General features: G+C 41.6%; 1 protein-coding gene across 26 annotated transcripts in view; it reads right to left on the bottom strand.

The window, feature by feature from the left end:
• Window positions 1-18,814, bottom strand: part of LOC110826776 (agrin-like) — a 741,485-nt gene that overhangs the window by 42,981 nt on the left and 679,690 nt on the right. For all 26 annotated transcript variants that reach the window (XM_087345738.1, XM_087345736.1, XM_087345734.1 and 23 more), the window contains one exon: window positions 9,591-9,827. In XM_087345738.1, the coding sequence (XP_087201864.1) occupies window positions 9,591-9,827 (237 nt within the window). The remainder of the gene's footprint in view (window positions 1-9,590; window positions 9,828-18,814) is intronic.

The raw sequence follows: 18,814 nt of genomic DNA, 5'->3' as shown, positions 1-18,814 counted from the left end.
ATAGCTCTGATTATCAGGTAATATCCATTAGACTCTTGTTATCGCAACCATCCAGAAGCCAGATAGAATTGCCTTCAAATGCGAATGAATTATGCATAAATATAATCAATGTTATAATTGCATCTGATTAACAGAATTAACAGCACACTCCATTACTTCAGAATAAATGGAAAAGAATTGAATGACTAACTGGATTTACCTAGTACACTGTCAGCAAACAGCATTTTGAATAAATGGTATGAAAAACCAACCAATTAACCACGTGGGGCAGAGAAGCTAACAGTATCTCACCTAGCAAAGAGACTACCCGTTTTTTAACAAAACCCTACAGTTCATTATCGTCGTCACAAAACCTCTCTACTAACCATTACCCAATGCAGAAGAATTCAATCCACAGCTTACAATCTTATATTTCTAACTCTCATTTTAATATTATCCTCCTTTCATCGCCCAGTTCTTTCAACAGAAACAGCATCTACTCGTGTCTTCCATCCGTGTTACATGCCTCGCCAATCTCATTGTCACTGTGTAATGTTTACGTGTCTCGACAAAGATTAAAGTAAAGCTGTCCCACTGTACGCCAAGTAGGCGCTTGGGGGGAGAGACGGTATAGCTCCTACTCATTCTTAATCTCGGCACTAGATGGGGCGAGTGGTCAGCGCTTTATCCCTGGGAAAGGACCTTGGTACCCGTTGGACAGGAGGCTGGGTGGGCCCCAGATCTAGAGGAAAAATCCTCTGCCCACGTCGGGGACAGAACCCCGGTCGTCCAACCCGTAGTCAGTCACTACACTGAAAAATGTTCGTGGGACTTACTTTGGTGTTTGTGTGAAGGGTCACTGACGATGGTTTGCAATGTCATGGCATGTCGGATCGTATTAACAGGCGTTGTGACACTGTCCCTCATATTATGAGGATCAATATTAATCATGGGATGGGATTAATGACAGTCGGTATTGTGTGTCGACACGCGATTAGCTCTCTACCAACTGCACTCACACCCACACATCACAGTGAACTGCTATCACGTTGGTACAATCCGTTACGACAATACACAGTGCTGCCACGGTGGTCTAGCGGTTAGAAAGCTGGGCTTGTAATCCTGGGGGTCTCGGGTTCGATTCCCGGCGGTGCCCGAATTTATAACTTGTGTTGGGCAAGGCCGTGGTCTAGGCAACACGGAGTTTTCCTCCGTGGCATCCCAACAATTACTCCATTCACACACAGAAGAAGGCAATGGCAAACCACTTCTGGATCATCGGCCAAGAACGTATATGAACAGGTCCCAGTCCGAGAAGAGAAAAGGATGGAAGGATCCTGTTCATATGGACCTGTCGTCAGACAGAACACTAAATAATAAAAAATAAAATGCAGAGTGGTCATACTTCTGGAACCAGAAAATCTGACAAAAAGCTGTCAGCACATTCTGGCCGCGTATAAGAAAACTGAAGGCCTATTCCTGGGTTATATTAAACAAAATGCCCGAAAAATGCATATGGCTCGCTGTCGTGTCGTCATTTAGATATAAAATGGACGGTCAGCGAGTGTGATAACCACAGATCTGGTGCAGGGAAGAGTAGAGTGGTATTAACTACAATGCTTATTTATTCATCGAAGTTAGTTTCAGACAAAGTTCAAATTTCCCCTGTGAAACGTTTTCATGTATGTTAATTACGAGTCCTGAAACACGGGGATAGTGTAATGTCTGGATTCTGGTCATCTTTATATGAATATTCTAAGGAGGTTAAGATAACTGAACCAAGGGACTGTATTTAATCAACTGTACGAGCATATTAAAGAAAAAAAAATATTATTAACGAAAATATGTGGGAGTCTGGAATGAATTAGATTATGTGCAGCTTCAGAATCCACAATATCTCTAGGAGAATTATTCAAAGATCCTCGCAGTTACCATGGTTCAAAAGGTTAACCTAACCTAAAATTTCTAATACGAAATAAGCCGAGTTATCAGCCTTTTCTGTGCAACGAAGGAAAAATTCACGTGGTCGTACAACATCAGGGAAGGGAACGTCACATGCCTGTTAAAAGCACTACATTTCAAAACAGACGCCGAACTGTTCAAAAGGGCATGATGCTTGTTACAGAAAAAGTTAAATATAAGAAGAAACTACGTTGAACCGTTGACTTGTCGGGGAGAGAGAAGCCAATCGTTACCAGACGGCACGGAATTTTGAAATCTGTCGGTCACACTAACAAAATATTTTATATATATATATATAAAAATATATAAAAATATTTAGCTTTAAAGTTTGGTCTCCAGGCTTCTGGGACGTACTGTAGTTCCCTGTCTGGACACACTGCTAATAAAAATGAGATGCAATTGGTTGATAAACTGATGGGTAGCGACCGGGTACGCAGTGTCTCTGCAGATGGGGTACGAATAATACTTTATTTATGAGTCAGTTATGGTCATAAGTGAACCGTCTGGAAATCAGAGTACAAATTCTGAACGACAGTCCCTGCCTTTGAAGACACCCGACAAAGTAGTCATTTTTAATTGGAGGTTATATGAATTATTCAGTTGATACAGCGTCCTAAGCATGTAAACTGGCGTCTGTAGGCTGAAAACTATTAAACTTAGTCTCAGACAGAGAGCGGATTAAATAAAGCGCGGAACTCTGCTCTGGTTTGCAGAAAAACCTTTCTTTTCGACAGGAGTTGATTCTTCTGTTTTCGAAGGAAATCTAATTATCTTTACGGGAACTGTACTTTGCGTGTTCACTTTTCTTCAGACGAGTCTCCGCATACGAAAGAAGGATGAAGACAGAAAACAAAATACTAGACGAAATGACAAGACGAAAATAATTAAATTAAAAAAATGGAAGTTTTCCCCAAAAAGAAACTCCCTCTGACGATGGCGGCGATGTAATTCTGAGAAATCCATTAAAAAGAAGGCGGAACTTTAGAATGTGATTTCAGATGTCCATTAACGTTCCCTACGAGGAGAAATCGACCGAGCGTAATGTGTGTTTAACGATGTAATGAGGTTATACTGTTCCACAAAGAGGCTCTACCGTCTAGGGCGGGCCCCGTTCTTAATTAACCAGGACACAGCTGCACTTACACGCGGACTATTATGAAGTAACTGTAGGGTACCCATAGTCATGACAGCTGCAACTTTAGTGGAGGCACGCCGTTCGATTCTAGGTCGAATTAAATTGTTACTCCGTAATTTAATTTCACTCAGAAATTATAAACAAAAATACAAATTCCGCAAAAATAATGTACTTAAGGAAATAACAATGGATAATTATCAATATAAATAAGGTGAGGCGAACATAAAAAAATTTCAAAGTGCTCTGTCCACTTATGTCATTAAGTACCAGGCTTTAATTCAGCGATCACAACGATATTTAAATCAATCACACGTGTTATCTACGTGTTTTAAGACATTTGAAATGCTGATTCTGCAGCGTCCTAGGTTATTGTGGCTTGAATCGATAAGAGCTGATAGCAACGGAATTGACCTTTATCGGTCGACAGAACCGTTTTCAGCGAAACTCTGGTTCCAGCTCCGTTACGTATTGAGGAGGCAGTGACATGGCGTTAGGTTAGGTTAGGTTATTTTACGTTAGGTTAGGTAAGGTTAGGTTAGGTTAGGTTAGGTGAGGTTAGGTGAGGTTAGGTTAGGTTAGGTTATTTTACGTTAGGTTAGGTAAGGTTAGGTTAGGTTAGGTTATTTTACGTTAGGTTAGGTAAGGTTAGGTTAGGTTAGGTGAGGTTAGGTTAGGTTATTTTACGTTAGGTTAGGTAAGGTTAGGTTAGGTTATTTTACGTTAGGTTAGGTAAGGTTAGGTTAGGTTAGGTTATTTTACGTTAGGTTAGGTAAGGTTAGGTTAGGTTAGGTTATTTTACGTTAGGTTAGGTAAGGTTAGGTTAGGTTAGGTTAGGTTAGGTTAGGTTATTTTACGTTAGGTTAGGTTAGGTTATTTTACGTTAGGTTAGGTAAGGTTAGGTTATTTTACGTTAGGTTAGGTAAGGTTAGGTTAGGTTAGGTTAGGTAAGGTTAGGTTAGGTTAGGTTATTTTACGTTAGGTTAGGTAAGATTAGGTTAGGTTAGGTTATTTTACGTTAGTTTAGGTAAGGTTATGTTAGGTTAGGTTAGAACATGACGTGACCTACGTGGACTGTTCGAGTAGTCATCGCGATATTATGTGTGATCTTTTAACCAGTCGAAGTGTATTGAATTGGAACCATCGATACATATTTTAATATGGCTTGCGTGACATTACAATTACCCTCCCGACCTCCTACGCGAGCAAAATGCAAATACGCATACATAAATACAAAAGGAATTTCTTCATATTCCGTATTTTATTATAGAACGTCTAATACTGATGGAAAAAATCGAAGTTTTCGGCAGAAACTGTCGTAACATGGATGCACAAAACGTTCTTCAGTTTTTGATATACTGCAAGTCCGGGAGAGTCGCCTCATTTGTTTTAGTTTCGTGGGTTCCAGTAATCGTCGGCAGATGGCACGACATTTACTTGTTCAGTGAGCCAACTGTTGCGAGAGAACCGGTACTGTTTTTTACACGAGTTATGACTCATTTTATGTCAGAGATTTGTTAATTCTGTGCTTAAAGCTTCTTATATTCTTCATAAAATGTGTCTTTATTAGTTTAAATGTAATTATAAAATCGCGACACATTAGATATTTACAACTTCGTTGGTAATGACGTCACATAATGCCACCGCCATTCTGATCATGAGATACGGCAAATGGCAGGGCCTCCGTGAGGATTAGGAGAGACGATGTAAAGAATTATGGGAGAAGCCGTAATTAACAAATCAATATCTAATTAAAAAATTACACTTATATATATTAAAAGAGTACTTAGAAATGTCTGTTCTATTGTTTTATGTTGAAACTACATTGAATCGTTGTTTCTAAAAGAGACAATGGAAGCCAAGTCTGCCTTCGTACAGATCGGATTATAACTTACCCACCGAATACACACGAAAGATAAATGTGGAAAAAGTTCGGGGGTGGGGGGGGGGGGGGGAAACTTCAGACAGGAAGTTCGGATGTAAAAATAAAAAATGAAATATCGTTTAGTGAGTCAGAACGCCGTGGTGGAATCTCAGCAAGAAAGCCTTTAAAAAAAAGAAGACTGTAATCAGGATATTTAAACAAAGTCGACTTGGACCTGCAAGTAATTTATTTTACTTTTCAAATAATCAAATACAGCATTTCCTTTATTTAATATTTGCAGAAAAGTAGATGAAGGTGTAGAAGAGAGGGTTCAGGTTTTTGAACGATTTTAAAATAAGTCTTCCGTCTGATTTCTAAGAACCTGAAAATTAAAGTATACAAAACAATAATCTTGCCTGATATAATTATGGGTGCGAAACATGGTCTCTCACTCAGAGGGAGGAATACAGATTGCAGGTGTTTGAGAATCGGGTGTTGAGGAGGATATTTGGGCCTAGGAGAGAAGACGATGGGGCGTGGAGAAAACTGCATAATGACGAGCTTAAAAATCTGTACTCCTCCCCCAATATTGTCAGGGTGATTAAGTCGAGAAGAATGAGATGGGCGGGGCATGTAGCGCGCATGGATGGGGCAAGAGGTGTGCACCGGGAAGCCTGAGGGCAAGAGACCTCTGGGGAGACCTAGACGTAGATGGGAGGATAATCTCAGGCAGGAGGGAGCCTGAGGGGAAGAGACCTCTGGGGAGACCTAGACGTAGATGGGAGGATACTCTCAGGCAGAAGGAAGCCTGAGGGAAGAGACCTCTGGGGAGACCTAGACGTAGATGGGAGGATAATTCAGGCGGGAGGAAGCCTGAGGGGAAGAGATCCCTGGGGAGACCTAGACGTAGATGGGAGGATAATCTGAGGCAGGAGGAAGCCTGAGGGAAGAGACCTCTGGGGAGACCTAGACGTGGATGGGAGGATAATCTCAGGCGGGAGGAAGCCTGAGGGGAAGAGACCTCTGGGGAGACCTAGACGTGGATGGGAGGATAATCTCAGGCGGGAGGAAGCCTGAGGGGAAGAGACCTCTGGGGAGACCTAGACGTAGATGGGAGGATAATCTCAGGCGGGATCTATGGGAGATAGGAGTTGAAGGAGACTGGATTTTGTTGGCCCAGGACAGGGACCGGTGGAGGGCTTTGGTTAATTCGGTGATGAACCTTCGGGTTCGGTAAGCCATCTGGTTGGTTAGTTAGTTAAAATAAGTCAACGAGAAACTCCAATTTCAGAATAAGAATGATGGAATATAAAAGAATATTGTTGTTTTGCCATTTTTCAGAGGATTATTCGAGAAAAAATTAATGAGAAAAAGTGTTCATTTTCAGGCACTCTCAGCTGCAGGTTTTGCCCATAGACAGACCATCTATAGTGCAATTTCGTGCACATTTGCTAAATAAATGGGAATTTGTAATGATTTTTCAATGATGAAACTGAAATCGCTGGGTACGACCGGTTTAAATCTTTCCCGCGGAGGAATCCAGGTGAAGGAATTTAGTGAGCCCAGATGCAAGGGAGTGGACCGAGAAAACCCCGAAATCGTCTTGTATTAGTACCGAATTCTCCATCAAGTGGCATTTTCTCAACCGCAAGCCTTCAGGGAAGGTCCTTATGTTTCTAAATGACCACACACCTCATTGAAACTCCCCTCTAATGCTTCAGACTGCTGTTAAAATGGCGTCATTATAACTTGGCAACAAATTGTAATATTTTCTGACACTTCCCCTGACGTAATTACTCCCTACAAACTCTTGAGGAAGTTCAGCCCAGGGCCAAAGTCAGCGAGAAAATGTGAAGTTCAAGCAGGCAAATGACGTCTGTCCTCGGCGAGGAAAGGGGAAGGAATCAGACAGGAAGTGGCCTCCGAGACCTACATAATAATTGTACAATTCATTATTACCTTTTCAATTTGTATTTATATTATTCACATATTTATTTATATTTATTTAGTGTTCTGTCTGACGACAGGTCCATATGAACAGGATCCTTCCATCCTTTTCTCGGACTGGGACCTGCTCATATACGTTCTTGGCAGATGATCCAGAAGTGGTTTGCCATTGCCTTCTTCTGTGTGTGAATGGAGTAATTGTTGGGATGCCCGGAGGAAAACTCCGTGTTGCCTAGACCACGGCCTTGCCCAACACAAGTTATAAATTCGGGCACCGAACACATATTATTCTATTTTAATGTCCACTTTACTTCATTACTGCGAATAAAGTCCATCAGTTTCAATTTACATTTGTTCTTCAAACTCACAGAATATTTTCAAAGTCAACTTCTTGACCCAGTGTCTGGCTGAGATTTTATTTTCCGCAGATATTTTTCTTGCAGCATATTATAATAAAGCAAAGCTGTCCCACTATACGCCATGTAGGCGCTTTGGGGGAGAGGTGATATAGCTCCTACTCATTCTCTACCTTGGCACTAGATGGGGGCCGCGTTTAACCCCCGGAAAATGACCCTGGTACCGTTGGACAGGAGGCTGGGTGCAGAGGCCAGAGGAAAAATCCTCTGCCCCCGTCGGGGATCGAACTTAAAATATACACGACCGGGGCCTCCACAGAATCCAATTTTTTTTGAGTGCAATCATCGCCGGAAACGGTCACGTGAATTGGTTTACAACCTAAATTTTTAGTTACTGATAGGGGCCCACAAAACTCTAAATATTCCATCTCTGAATTGTCAGCCGTTCTGATAATTTTCTGATTGAATTTGAGAATATTTCTGTGAAATTTATTCATCCATTTGTAATAAGCAACCGCCTATACGAAAGCGTCACTTCTCTAAGTGGCTGAAACTGACGTGAATTGTATTTTATTGAGTTCGCTAATACCTTTCATTGCGTCAGTATTTTCAGATTAATCTCTCAATTAACGAGTCCTGACATGAAAATGGCTGCCAAGTCGAAACAGCCCACGAGTTCGTCAGCGAAAAATTCACATTAGCGAATTAACCGTCTGCCCGCTTCCATTTTAAATTCTCCCTCAGCGCAACAGTGAAAGTTTTCGAAACTTAAAATTTTCGAAAAAGCTCAGTAATGTGTTTGAAAGTTTATTTCCATTTTAACAGGGTCGTGCTACACGCAACATTTGATTTCCGAGTATTTATGTCTGTCTGTCTGCGTCTCACGCGACTGAACAGATTTCAGCGAAGTTGGTTATTGCGGACAAAAGTGAAAGTCGTGAATACAAAACTAATATTATCCCTAACTTTACAGAAAGTTCAAATCAAACTTTAAAAAGACGACACGAAGCTGGCCTTGTAATCCTGGGGGGGTCTCGGGTTCGATTGCCGGCGGTGCCCGAATTTATAACTTGTGTTGGGCAAGGCCGTGGTCTAGGCAACACGGAGTTTTCCTCCGTGGCATCCCAACAATTACTCCATTCACACACAGAAGAAGGCAATGGCAAACCACTTCTGGATCATCTGCCAAGAACGTATATGAACAGGTCCCAGTCCGAGAAAAGGATCGAAGGATCCTGTTCATATGGACCTGTCGTCAGACAGAACAGTAAATAATAATAAGATGAGGTGGTCCAGCGGTTAGAACGCTGGCCTTGTAATCCTGGGGTCTCGGGTTCGAATTTATAACTTGTGTTTGGCAAGGCCGTGGTCTAGGCAACACGGAGTTTTCCTCCGTGGCATCCCAACAATTACTCCATTCACACACAGAAGAAGGCAATGGCAAACCACTTCTGGATCATCTGCCAAGAACGTATATGAACAGGTCCCAGTCCGAGAAAAGGATCGAAGGATCCTGTTCATATGGACCTGTCCTCAGACAGAACACTAAATAATAATAAGATGAGGTGGTCTAGCGGTTAGAACGCTGGCCTTGTAATCCTGGGGTCTCGGGTTCGAATTTATAACTTGTGTTGGGCAAGGCCGTGGTCTAGGCAACACGGAGTTTTCCTCCGTGGCATCCCAACAATTATTTCCATTCACACACAGAAGAAGGCAATGGCAAACCACTTCTGGATCATCTGCCAAGAACGTATATGAACAGGTCCCAGTCCGAGAAAAGGATGGAAGGATCCTGTTCATATGGACCTGTCGTCAGACAGAACACTAATAATAATAAAAACACATAAATATCGACTTACGAATTTTCGCTACAAATCTTTTTAAATATTTTAATTTACGAAAATTATTTTCGCTGCAACGAAGAACCAATTAATTTCTTTTCATGATTCTCTATTAATTTGATACGTACAGTAATTAACATTAAAGTCAACTATTCATTTGCTTATGTAAGTACTGATTTTTATTCTGTAACAGCAGTTAACTGCTGTACAATTTAAATGTTTGAAAAAAACTATTGAGTGGTGCTTTACAAAATAAAATTAGTAATAACTGTTATAAAACGTAACGCTGTTCTTCTATTTATGACTGTTTAATATTGTAACTTATCTGGGAACAATACCACGCAATTTTTTTTTTGGAGACGGGAACCAATCAGAATTTTCTTACTATTTTCGATTTACGAATTTTCACCTTATGAAAATTTTTCATGTAAAGGAGTCTCCTGAAACAGAGACACGCTATGGGCCGCGCTACAAAGGAGACGAGCAGATGAATAAAAATGGCTACTCACCACATTTGCCGTGGAACCTGACTGTGACCTCCCGATTCGCGTCACAGGCCGCGCGCCTCAGCTCGCACTGGTCCTTGTAATCGACGCCGTCACTTCCACACACTGGCCGTGATCCAGCGTGGTCTCCGTAGGCCGGGCATCGCGTGGGACACTCACAGGTGGCACTGCGACCGTCGATAGAGGCGACACACCGCGCCCCGAACGGGCACTTCTTGTCGCGGCATGGGTCCGCCATCTCTGCGGGGAAGATGTAGCAACACGCGCTCAGTTCGCTTAGCAACACGACAAGGGCGACTCCACGCTTCATTTCGACCGTCTTTCTTTTGTTTTATGGTAGAAACTCATTTAAAAACGTTCTTTCCCACTCTGGCTTCATGTCCGCCGTTGGAACACGTCAATAAATTCCTCAGAATTACGATAAGAATTATCGAGAAGGTTCCTTCAGCACAAGGTCGATAATTCACCACAAAATAAAGAAATGAATTATCTGTACGACCATCTTCATAAAATTTATGAATATTACACAAACTCAAAAGCATTAAAAAGTTGGTAAAACAAATGTGATCGTTACAAGTTTCATAAATTATATTCACAAAAACTTCTATTTCACTGCAATTTTAACCATATATTTCTGATGATCCTGCTTCTTTTATCTTCAGTACATAAACATGTCCCCCACTATTTCACTCTGTGGTAAGAATAATAACGAAATCCACGTTTATTTAACGTTGACAACTTATATAAATGCACACCAGGGCACATCAACTGATATTCAAAAGTGCATATTCTGTCAGTCACTTATAATTCTATTTTACGTCAAGAGCGAATATTATCTATTCTAGCGTAATTCACATTTGGAGTATGAACTTTAATAGCTGAAGAAACACAACGGAGTTATAACAAAGGAAAGTTAAGCAGAGTTTCAGTTCTTGTCAAGTCTTTGTCTTGTGTCCACATTAATTCACTTCCATGACAGCAGGAGCGCTGGTTGTCTCTATGTCTTCAAGTAATGGAGGTTGTATTGAAAATCGCTTAACACATAACTAAGTACTCTTGCGAGTTGTTCGTCTATCAGAGTTTCTAACGCTTAAAACGTCAGTTAAGGGCAAAAATGAACTCAGGTGTTAAACCTTAAACATTACAAGAAATTCTGGAAACAATTTACGAAGCCTGTTTTCGGTCCAAAGTTTAATCTGTAAATAAATATTCATACGCACTTCGTACAAATGCTTTAAAATACTTTAAGTAATAAAACAATAAAAAATAAGAATAATTGTCAGTACAAAAATTAATATTTTTTAAGAGACATTACCGCACGAAATCTTAAGGTTCCAGATTAAGTAGGGCTGGTGTCTCTAAGTTCGCTAAAAAATATCGCACGGCCGCCATGTTTTTACTGCCAACGTCAGAAAACTAATAACAATTCTATTCATAATATAGTGTAGTTGCGTCATATTGTGACTTGTTAAATTAAAATTAAATTATTTGGTTATTCCGTCAAAATTGTAATTGAGTTTTAAATTTAATATAATTTTACACCTGATGATGGTTTAATAAAACCGAAACATGTTGTAACTGTTCCAATTGTAAATCGATTATTCGATATGGAACACAGAATGATATTTTAATTATTTTAATTATCTTATTTTAAATACATTGTGATTTGACGGAATAACCAAATAATTTAATTTAAATTTAATAACAAGTCGTTCATAACAAATTTCAGTAAAATACATCGGTAGACTTTTATCGGAAAACATAGAAATATGTGAAATTTGCAGACAGTTTTAAAAAGTATTGAGTTCAGGGATGTGACAAGGCGTTTTACTGGTTAAATGCTGAAAAGGCTTTAAAGAAATCTAATATAAAAGTTCAGTCATCGCAGGCCACTCGAAACTCTTGGCTCTAAATTTCACAAAAAGGTTTTAACAGCAGAAATTTTTTTAGTGACATCTACACAAACGCTAATTAGAAAGAAATTTAACTCGTGAAATGATGAATGATACTAGTTCTTAGGAAAAAAAGTTTGTTCAAGTAATTTCTTCTTTTTTTCAAAACGTAAGACAACATAAAACCTGTGTTTAGTTTCTGGTGTTTTATGTAGGTGGTACACATAGTTACCACCGTGTTGAAAGCTGTTTACTTCACTTAAAAGCACTGGTAACACTTTGGTCCATATCAAACTTGGCGTTTAAAATACTAATATTAAATTATATAAATTCTACTTCTAATGTGTAGTGTTTTACGTATAAACGTTTTTTAAACTAACATAATTCATGTCTTCTGAACGCAGAGACGTTTATATAACGCAAGATTCTGTCTTCGAAAGTGACTTACGGGGCCGAGGAAAACCACCGAACACTCCCTTTGTAAGTTGATCTGATGACCACGAGACTGTAATTACAAAGTGTTAAAGATCTGTAGAATGAGGTTGGTCCTCTGGGTTGTGACGCCGTTAACGAAGGGACGTCGTACCTTCATCCTAGAGGGAAGACGAGAGTGAATCTTGATGTTCGTGTGAAAACTGGGGTAGATCTCAAGGGGGCAAAAACGTGTTTGTTTTTGTTTACAGATTTCAATAACAACGAACAAACTTCGAATATTCCAAGTATTAATTACATCCGATAGACGATGGGGCGTGGAGAAAACTGCATAATGACGAGCTTAAAAATCTGTACTGCTCCCCCAGTGTTGTCAGGGTGATTAAGTCGAGAAGAATGAGATGGGCTGGGCATGTAGCGCGCATGGATGGGACAAGCGGTGTGCACCGGGTATTGGTTGGGAAGCCTGAGGGGAAGAGACCTCTGGGGAGACCTAGACGTAGATGGGAGGATAATCTCAGGCAGGAGGAAGCCTGAGGGGGAGAGACCTCTGGGGAGACCTAGACGTAGATGGGAGGATAATCTCAGGCGGGAGGAAGCCTGAGGGGGAGAGACCTCTGGGGAGACCTAGACGTAGATGGGAGTATAATCTCAGGCAGGAGGAAGCCTGAGGGGAAGAGACCTCTGGGGAGACCTAGACGTAGATGGGAGGATAATCTCAGGCGGGAGGAAGCCTGAGGGGGAGAGACCTCTGGGGAGACCTAGACGTAGATGGGAGTATAATCTCAGGCAGGAGGAAGCCTGAGGGGAAGAGACCTCTGGGGAGACCTAGACGTAGATGGGAGGATAATCTCAGGCGGGAGGAAGCCTGAGGGGGAGAGACCTCTGGGGAGACCTAGACGTAGATGGGAGTATAATCTCAGGCAGGAGGAAGCCTGAGGGGAAGAGACCTCTGGGGAGACCTAGACGTAGATGGGAGGATAATCTCAGGCGGGAGGAAGCCTGAGGGGAAGAGACCTCTGGGGAGACCTAGACGTAGATGGGAGGATAATCTCAGGCAGGAGGAAGCCTGAGGGGAAGAGACCGCTGGGGAGACCTAGACGTAGATGGGAGGATAATTGAGGCGGGATCTATGGGAGATAGGAGTTGAAGGAGAATGGATTTTGTTGGCCCAGGACAGGGTCCGGTGGAGGGCTTTGGTTAATTCGGTGATGAACCTTTGGGTTCGGTAAGCCCTCTAGGTAGTTAGTTAGCTGAGGGACTGTTCATGTATTGTGAACTCGTACTAAATTGTCCTGTGCACGACGGTAACCAATGAATCATGAAACTGAGGTAAAATGAATTGTGGTTTGAGATATGTGCAGGAAATATCCAGAAATATACCGGTGACTCAGCGCTGCTGTTTACAGGACAGAACGGTACTCAGAATTCTCTACTGGACAAAAAAAAAATCATGACACAATTGCTCATTACCGCCATCTTCCAACGTACGTCTTAGTTTTCCAGGAAGCCTTTCCTTTGTGACGTCGAAAACAAAATTTCACCATTTCCTTCGGCGAGGAAAATCAAAGCTGGCGAAATGTTACGGAAAGAAAAGTCTTGCGGGAGTCGGGGGAGAAGATACGAACATCAAATGCACCATTTTCCACCAGATGTACGTAACGTACGCTTCAAGCAGCGCAGCGCATTACGGAGCGGTAGGAAACTTAAATAACATTTATGTGTCTCTCGGCCAGAAGCCAGACGCTCACAGAGAGAGTAGAACGACAGTCATGTTCCTCTCTCTCTCTTTCCTGTGACGGCGAACAGGGAAATCTAATTTCCGAGCATCGCAACACATTTAATCTCCTTCATACTGATACGTAATTCGTTTATGTAATTCTTAACGCGAAGACGTTCCTGGTACAAAAAAGTTGCATCATCTGTTTCGAGAGAGAAGTTGAAAATTTCATAAATTTTATCGAGACATTTTACATAAAATCTGGTAATTTCTTTTACACGGAAGACATCATAAGGATCTGGAGAGCTCAGCATTTATAATTATTTGTATTAAAAACGCAAATAAAAGTATTCTATGACAGATAAGGACATGTCACTTTACGTCGGAATTTGACTAAGGCTGAATTCTGATTGGCCGTCTTGGTTTCGATGGAATATCTCCGTGAAGCAAGGACGATAACAGATGAATGTAGTTGGAATCAAACTACGACCTTGCAGACAATCACAGAGGTATTTACTATGAAGAATCTACAGCAGACATTTTTGTATTGAAACATTTCAATTCCATATCTTTTCAATTTTCCCCACTAATTTAATGCGAGTGTTAAATTTAAACCGAAGAGATTCATAGAAAAGAGGTTAATAGTGAAAAATATGTTAATGTCATGGTTCCACTACAAGCGGTTTTGCATATCCGCGGTTTTATTTCGGTATTATGAAGAACTCCAATATCATATCAGTGGCCAGATTTAAAACCTTATTACGTGAGTCGAAACATCTTCAGGGCTATCAGGGATTGTGATTCAGAAAGTATGAAGTATCAGGCATAAGAAATGCTATGAAATTGTGCAAACGGACACCCACGAAATGTCTTGGTGGGGCTATAACATGATTCAGTTTCCAAAATTATTTTGCTCAGTCATCTCGATAATTTTACCCAAATTCCTTACACTTTTTTTTTAAAATGTCATATATATATAACTACAGGATTTGGTTGGATTTCAAGACCACAAATCACACCGCATCCGACGTTACAGTAAGACAGGATCGAAGATAAACAAAATTTCATGAAAATCGTTCAATCGATTTATCGCAATTAATCGAAATAAACGGCCAGACAACCTCAGGTCTCTTAAGTTCTGCAAAGAACTCAGGAGAAACCGGATTTTTCTTTAATAAAACTGCAGTTTCAGGTTTCAGAGCTTCTGAAAAATGCAGGCGTCATTCAATTCAGCCAATCTTCTCCGGTCGGTTTGTTAAAAACGTCACTAGAACAAAAGAACGGAGCCCATTCATTGCGTGGCGATGTTCTTTTGTTTCAGAGCGAGCAAAGCAGTGTAGGAGTTGCCGTGACAACGTTTGGTCAATAATCATCAACTCTTGAGACAGAAATCCAATCTCCCGAGCGGGTTTCGTCCTTTAACATAGAAACAATCATCACGCGCCAGTCGATTCTCTGCCACCTCAAGAATTATCGATACTCAAAATCCAGAATTCTGTGAAACATTGTCATTAACCCACGCAGTGGTTTCTAAACAACAGACCGCAGTACGAGGCATGCCCGCCAGCCACCCATCAATGCTGATTGAGCTGTAAACTTCATTATAATGTTTCTCAAATCTAAAACTTCTTATCGATGGTGAAGAGTCAATTGAATAAAAATTTCTTGGATATTATCCATCGTCTAGTAAATATAAAACGTAAAACGACGTTTCGGAGATGGGACTCTATCTCCGTCTTCAGGTTCCTACACAGTTGGGCCCACTAGATAGAGCTAATCCCTATCTCCGGAGGAACCTGAAGACGGAGATAGAGTCCCATCTCCGAAACGTCGTTTTACGTTTTATATTTACTAGACGATGGATAATATCCAAGGAAAAAGTCCGGAGATAGGGATTAGCTCTATCTAGTGGGCCCAACTGTGTAGGAACCTGAAGACGGAGATAGAGTCCCATCTCCGAAACGTCGTTTTTTTACGTTTTATATTTTATATTTTACTAGCCGATGGATAATATCCAAGAAAATTTTTATTCAATTGAATTTCCTTGGATATTATCCATCGTCTAGTAAAATATAAAACGTAAAACGACGTTTCGGAGATGGGACTCTATCTCCGTCTTTTGGTAAGGAGATAGGGATTAGCTCTATCTAGTGGGCCCAACTGTGTAGGAACCTGAAGACGGAGATAGAGTCCCATCTCCGAAACGTCGTTTTACGTTTTATATTTACTAGACGATAGATAATATCGAAGAAATTTTTTTTTATTCAATTGATTATAATGTGATCTGTGGTATTCCAGGTCATGACTTCATGACAACGGAAGAAACAACAGAACATCAGACTCCGTGATGTGTTCGGCTTTGTTCCTTCTGCATTGCTGGTAATTACGTCCCAGAGGCTGTAGCTCGCTTTTAGAACGTCATTACGGAGCGAAGAAGGACGAGGGACCTTGATGGGATTGCCGATATCGGCGGTCAGTCGGCTCGTTATCGCCTCGAACCACGTCTCGTTTCACGGGACCAGTTGTGCCAAATGGTTCGCGCCTTAACCGCGACTTCCTTGTCTGGGAAAAGTTATTCCGATCGATTGTCAGCCCTGTGTCTGGGAACCTTCTGTCCTCATTGGATTTTGAGTGATTCAATGCTTGGTTTGTGTCCAGGAATCAACTTCTGACCGGGGTTTCTACAGCCTCCTGTCGAATTCCTGTCCAACGCACACCAAACAGGCCACAACTGTTTGTTCGCAAATTTCCGCAAATTCACCGCGCGTATATTTCGTCTGACTTGACTCAACAATTTACATACGAGGTGCGATCGGAAAGTTTCAAGACTGTGTCAATAGAGGGCGAACCGGATGTAGTACGAGCTTCTGCCGCTAGGGGATGCGGCCTACATTCATAGTGAATCAGTGTGCCAGCCGGCATCATCGAATTAGCATTTGTTTCTTAGTTACGGGCGTTTTGGTAGTGCATTACACCGACCCTCCTGCGATTTCGGAATGGCGTGTGCATCAAATTTTGCCAAAGACTCGCCAAAACGGCTACGGAAACCTATGAAATGCTAAAGCAAGCATTTGGGGAGTCCGCAAACTTTTGTGTGGCATTCACGTTTTAAAAATGGCCGGCCGAACCTCTGTCGATGATGACGAGCGTTCTGGACGACCATCTTCGAGCACAACGCCCGAAAATGTTACGAAGATCGACGTCGTACCATCAACGACTTGTGCGACATTGTTGGGATAGGCTATGGGACCTGTCAGCTGATTCTAAAGGAAGAACTCCACATGCGACGCATCCTGTCTGAGGACCAGAAGCAGAATCGACTTGACTTCTCGTTTGTCAGGAGCTCAAAGATCTTGCAAGAACCGACCCCAACTTCCTTTCTAAGCTCCGTGTGACTTCTTCCTCTTCCCAAAGATGAAAATTCAGCTAAAGGGAAGGAGATTTGAGACGATAGAAGAGATTCAGGCAGAATCGCAGATGGTGCTTGACAGGCTGACAAAGAAAGATTTCCAGGCTTGGCAGCGGCGCTGGGATCGTTGTGTTCACTCCCAGGGGAACTACTTCGAGGGTGATGGATGAATTTAATACCTGAGATAAGTGTACGAGTTTTTATAGGCGCAGTCTTGAAACTTTCCGATCCCACCTCGTACATCCTAGGAAAAAACATGTCTTCCTCTACACACGTCACCATAAATGTCGATATACAAGAGTTTAATAACAAATAGTTCATACAAATTGTGACATCTTGTCTCAGGTCTTCCGTGGATGCTGCTTACCCACGTCTTGGGGGGGTTTAATTTTTATGTCTTAGGAACCTTCACAAAAGTGAAACGAGGAGTTTTTATACTTGGTAAAGTATCACTTGCTTCAAAATCGTATTTGCAGTTTTATCGAACACGTAACAAAACTCAATCAGACTGACGACGAAGTTTCAAAACGTTACGTTCTCCCAGCAGCGTCAACCTGGTTTGAGAAGGCCACAGGAAGAAGTCAAACTGTTCTCAGCATTTCCGTTTGACCAAATACACGTACCAAGAACGATTTAGGGGAGAACAGAATGTCAAGGGGTGGTCTCCCACAGGAATCAACAACACCCCTAAACTTCGAACTGTCGTAATTGTGGTACCCGACGTTGGTTGATACCAACAGAGGCAAAAGGTTGATTTAGAGCAGGGCACATCTGTTATTCCCAGCAACAAGTTGGCGGCGGCTTCATCCAGACACCTCGGTCTCTCCGTTTCAGTTACGCGTTCACAGATGTTTCATGCTCATCTCCCTGAGATCTACTTTAGGGCGGTCCAGCCAGCAAAGTGTTGCATCTTCTCAGTCCTCATTTCGCCTTAAAAACATTAATCGTGATGCGATAAACTTCTTTCCTTTTCAACTTTAGAGGTTTTTAAGGCCATAAAGATATTGAGAGTAGTGTTTTGGTCTTTTAGGTTAACTGAACTATTCTACCCGAAAGATTAATGTTCTTCAGAAACTTTGGTGGCAACCGATAAGATCAGAGGATGTTAGAACCCTGAAGACCACAGTATTTCTCTGTCTTACATTTTAAGTTCGCTTATGAACATTCTTGCCACGGTGGTCTAGCGGTTAGAACGCTGGCCTTGTAATCCTGGGGTCTCGGGTTCGATTCCCGGCGGTGCCCGAATTTATAACTTGTGTTGGGCAAGGCCGTGGTCTAGGCGACACGGAGTTTTCCTCCGTGGCATCCCAACAATTACTCCATTCACACACAGAAGAAGGCAATGGCAAACCACTTCTGGATCATCTGCCAAGAACGTATATGAACAGGTCCCAGTCCGAGAAAAGGATGGAAGGATCCTGTTCATATGGACCTGTCCTCAGACAGAACACTAAATAATAATAATAATAATAATAATAAATGAACATTCATATTCAAATTAGTGTTTGAATTTGGCTTTTTCATAACTCGTGGAACGGATGAGTGTCCCTCATGTCTTCAGCAGCCCCCTGAAGAATTCACTGTGGGCTTTCCCCCGTCGACTTTCACTGGTTACTACGACGGCTCTAATCGGGTGTCTAATCGTCCTTAAACTTAAGTGGTTTGGTTGCTGTCTGTTTGAAGTGGGTTTAAGCCAAGTGACTGGTTCGAATTGAATTTCCCCCACAGACACGAGAACGACATCTACAAAGACTCGATTAGATAAACCGATTTT

The sequence above is a fragment of the Zootermopsis nevadensis genome, unplaced genomic scaffold (assembly GCF_977971745.1).
Source record: "Zootermopsis nevadensis isolate Lab colony 2312 unplaced genomic scaffold, Znev_1.0 Znev_ptg000009l, whole genome shotgun sequence".
NCBI classification, from domain to species: domain Eukaryota; kingdom Metazoa; phylum Arthropoda; class Insecta; order Blattodea; family Termopsidae; genus Zootermopsis; species Zootermopsis nevadensis.
Note: the sequence above shows the minus strand (reverse complement) of the source record. Positions and strands in the feature narration are given on the sequence as shown.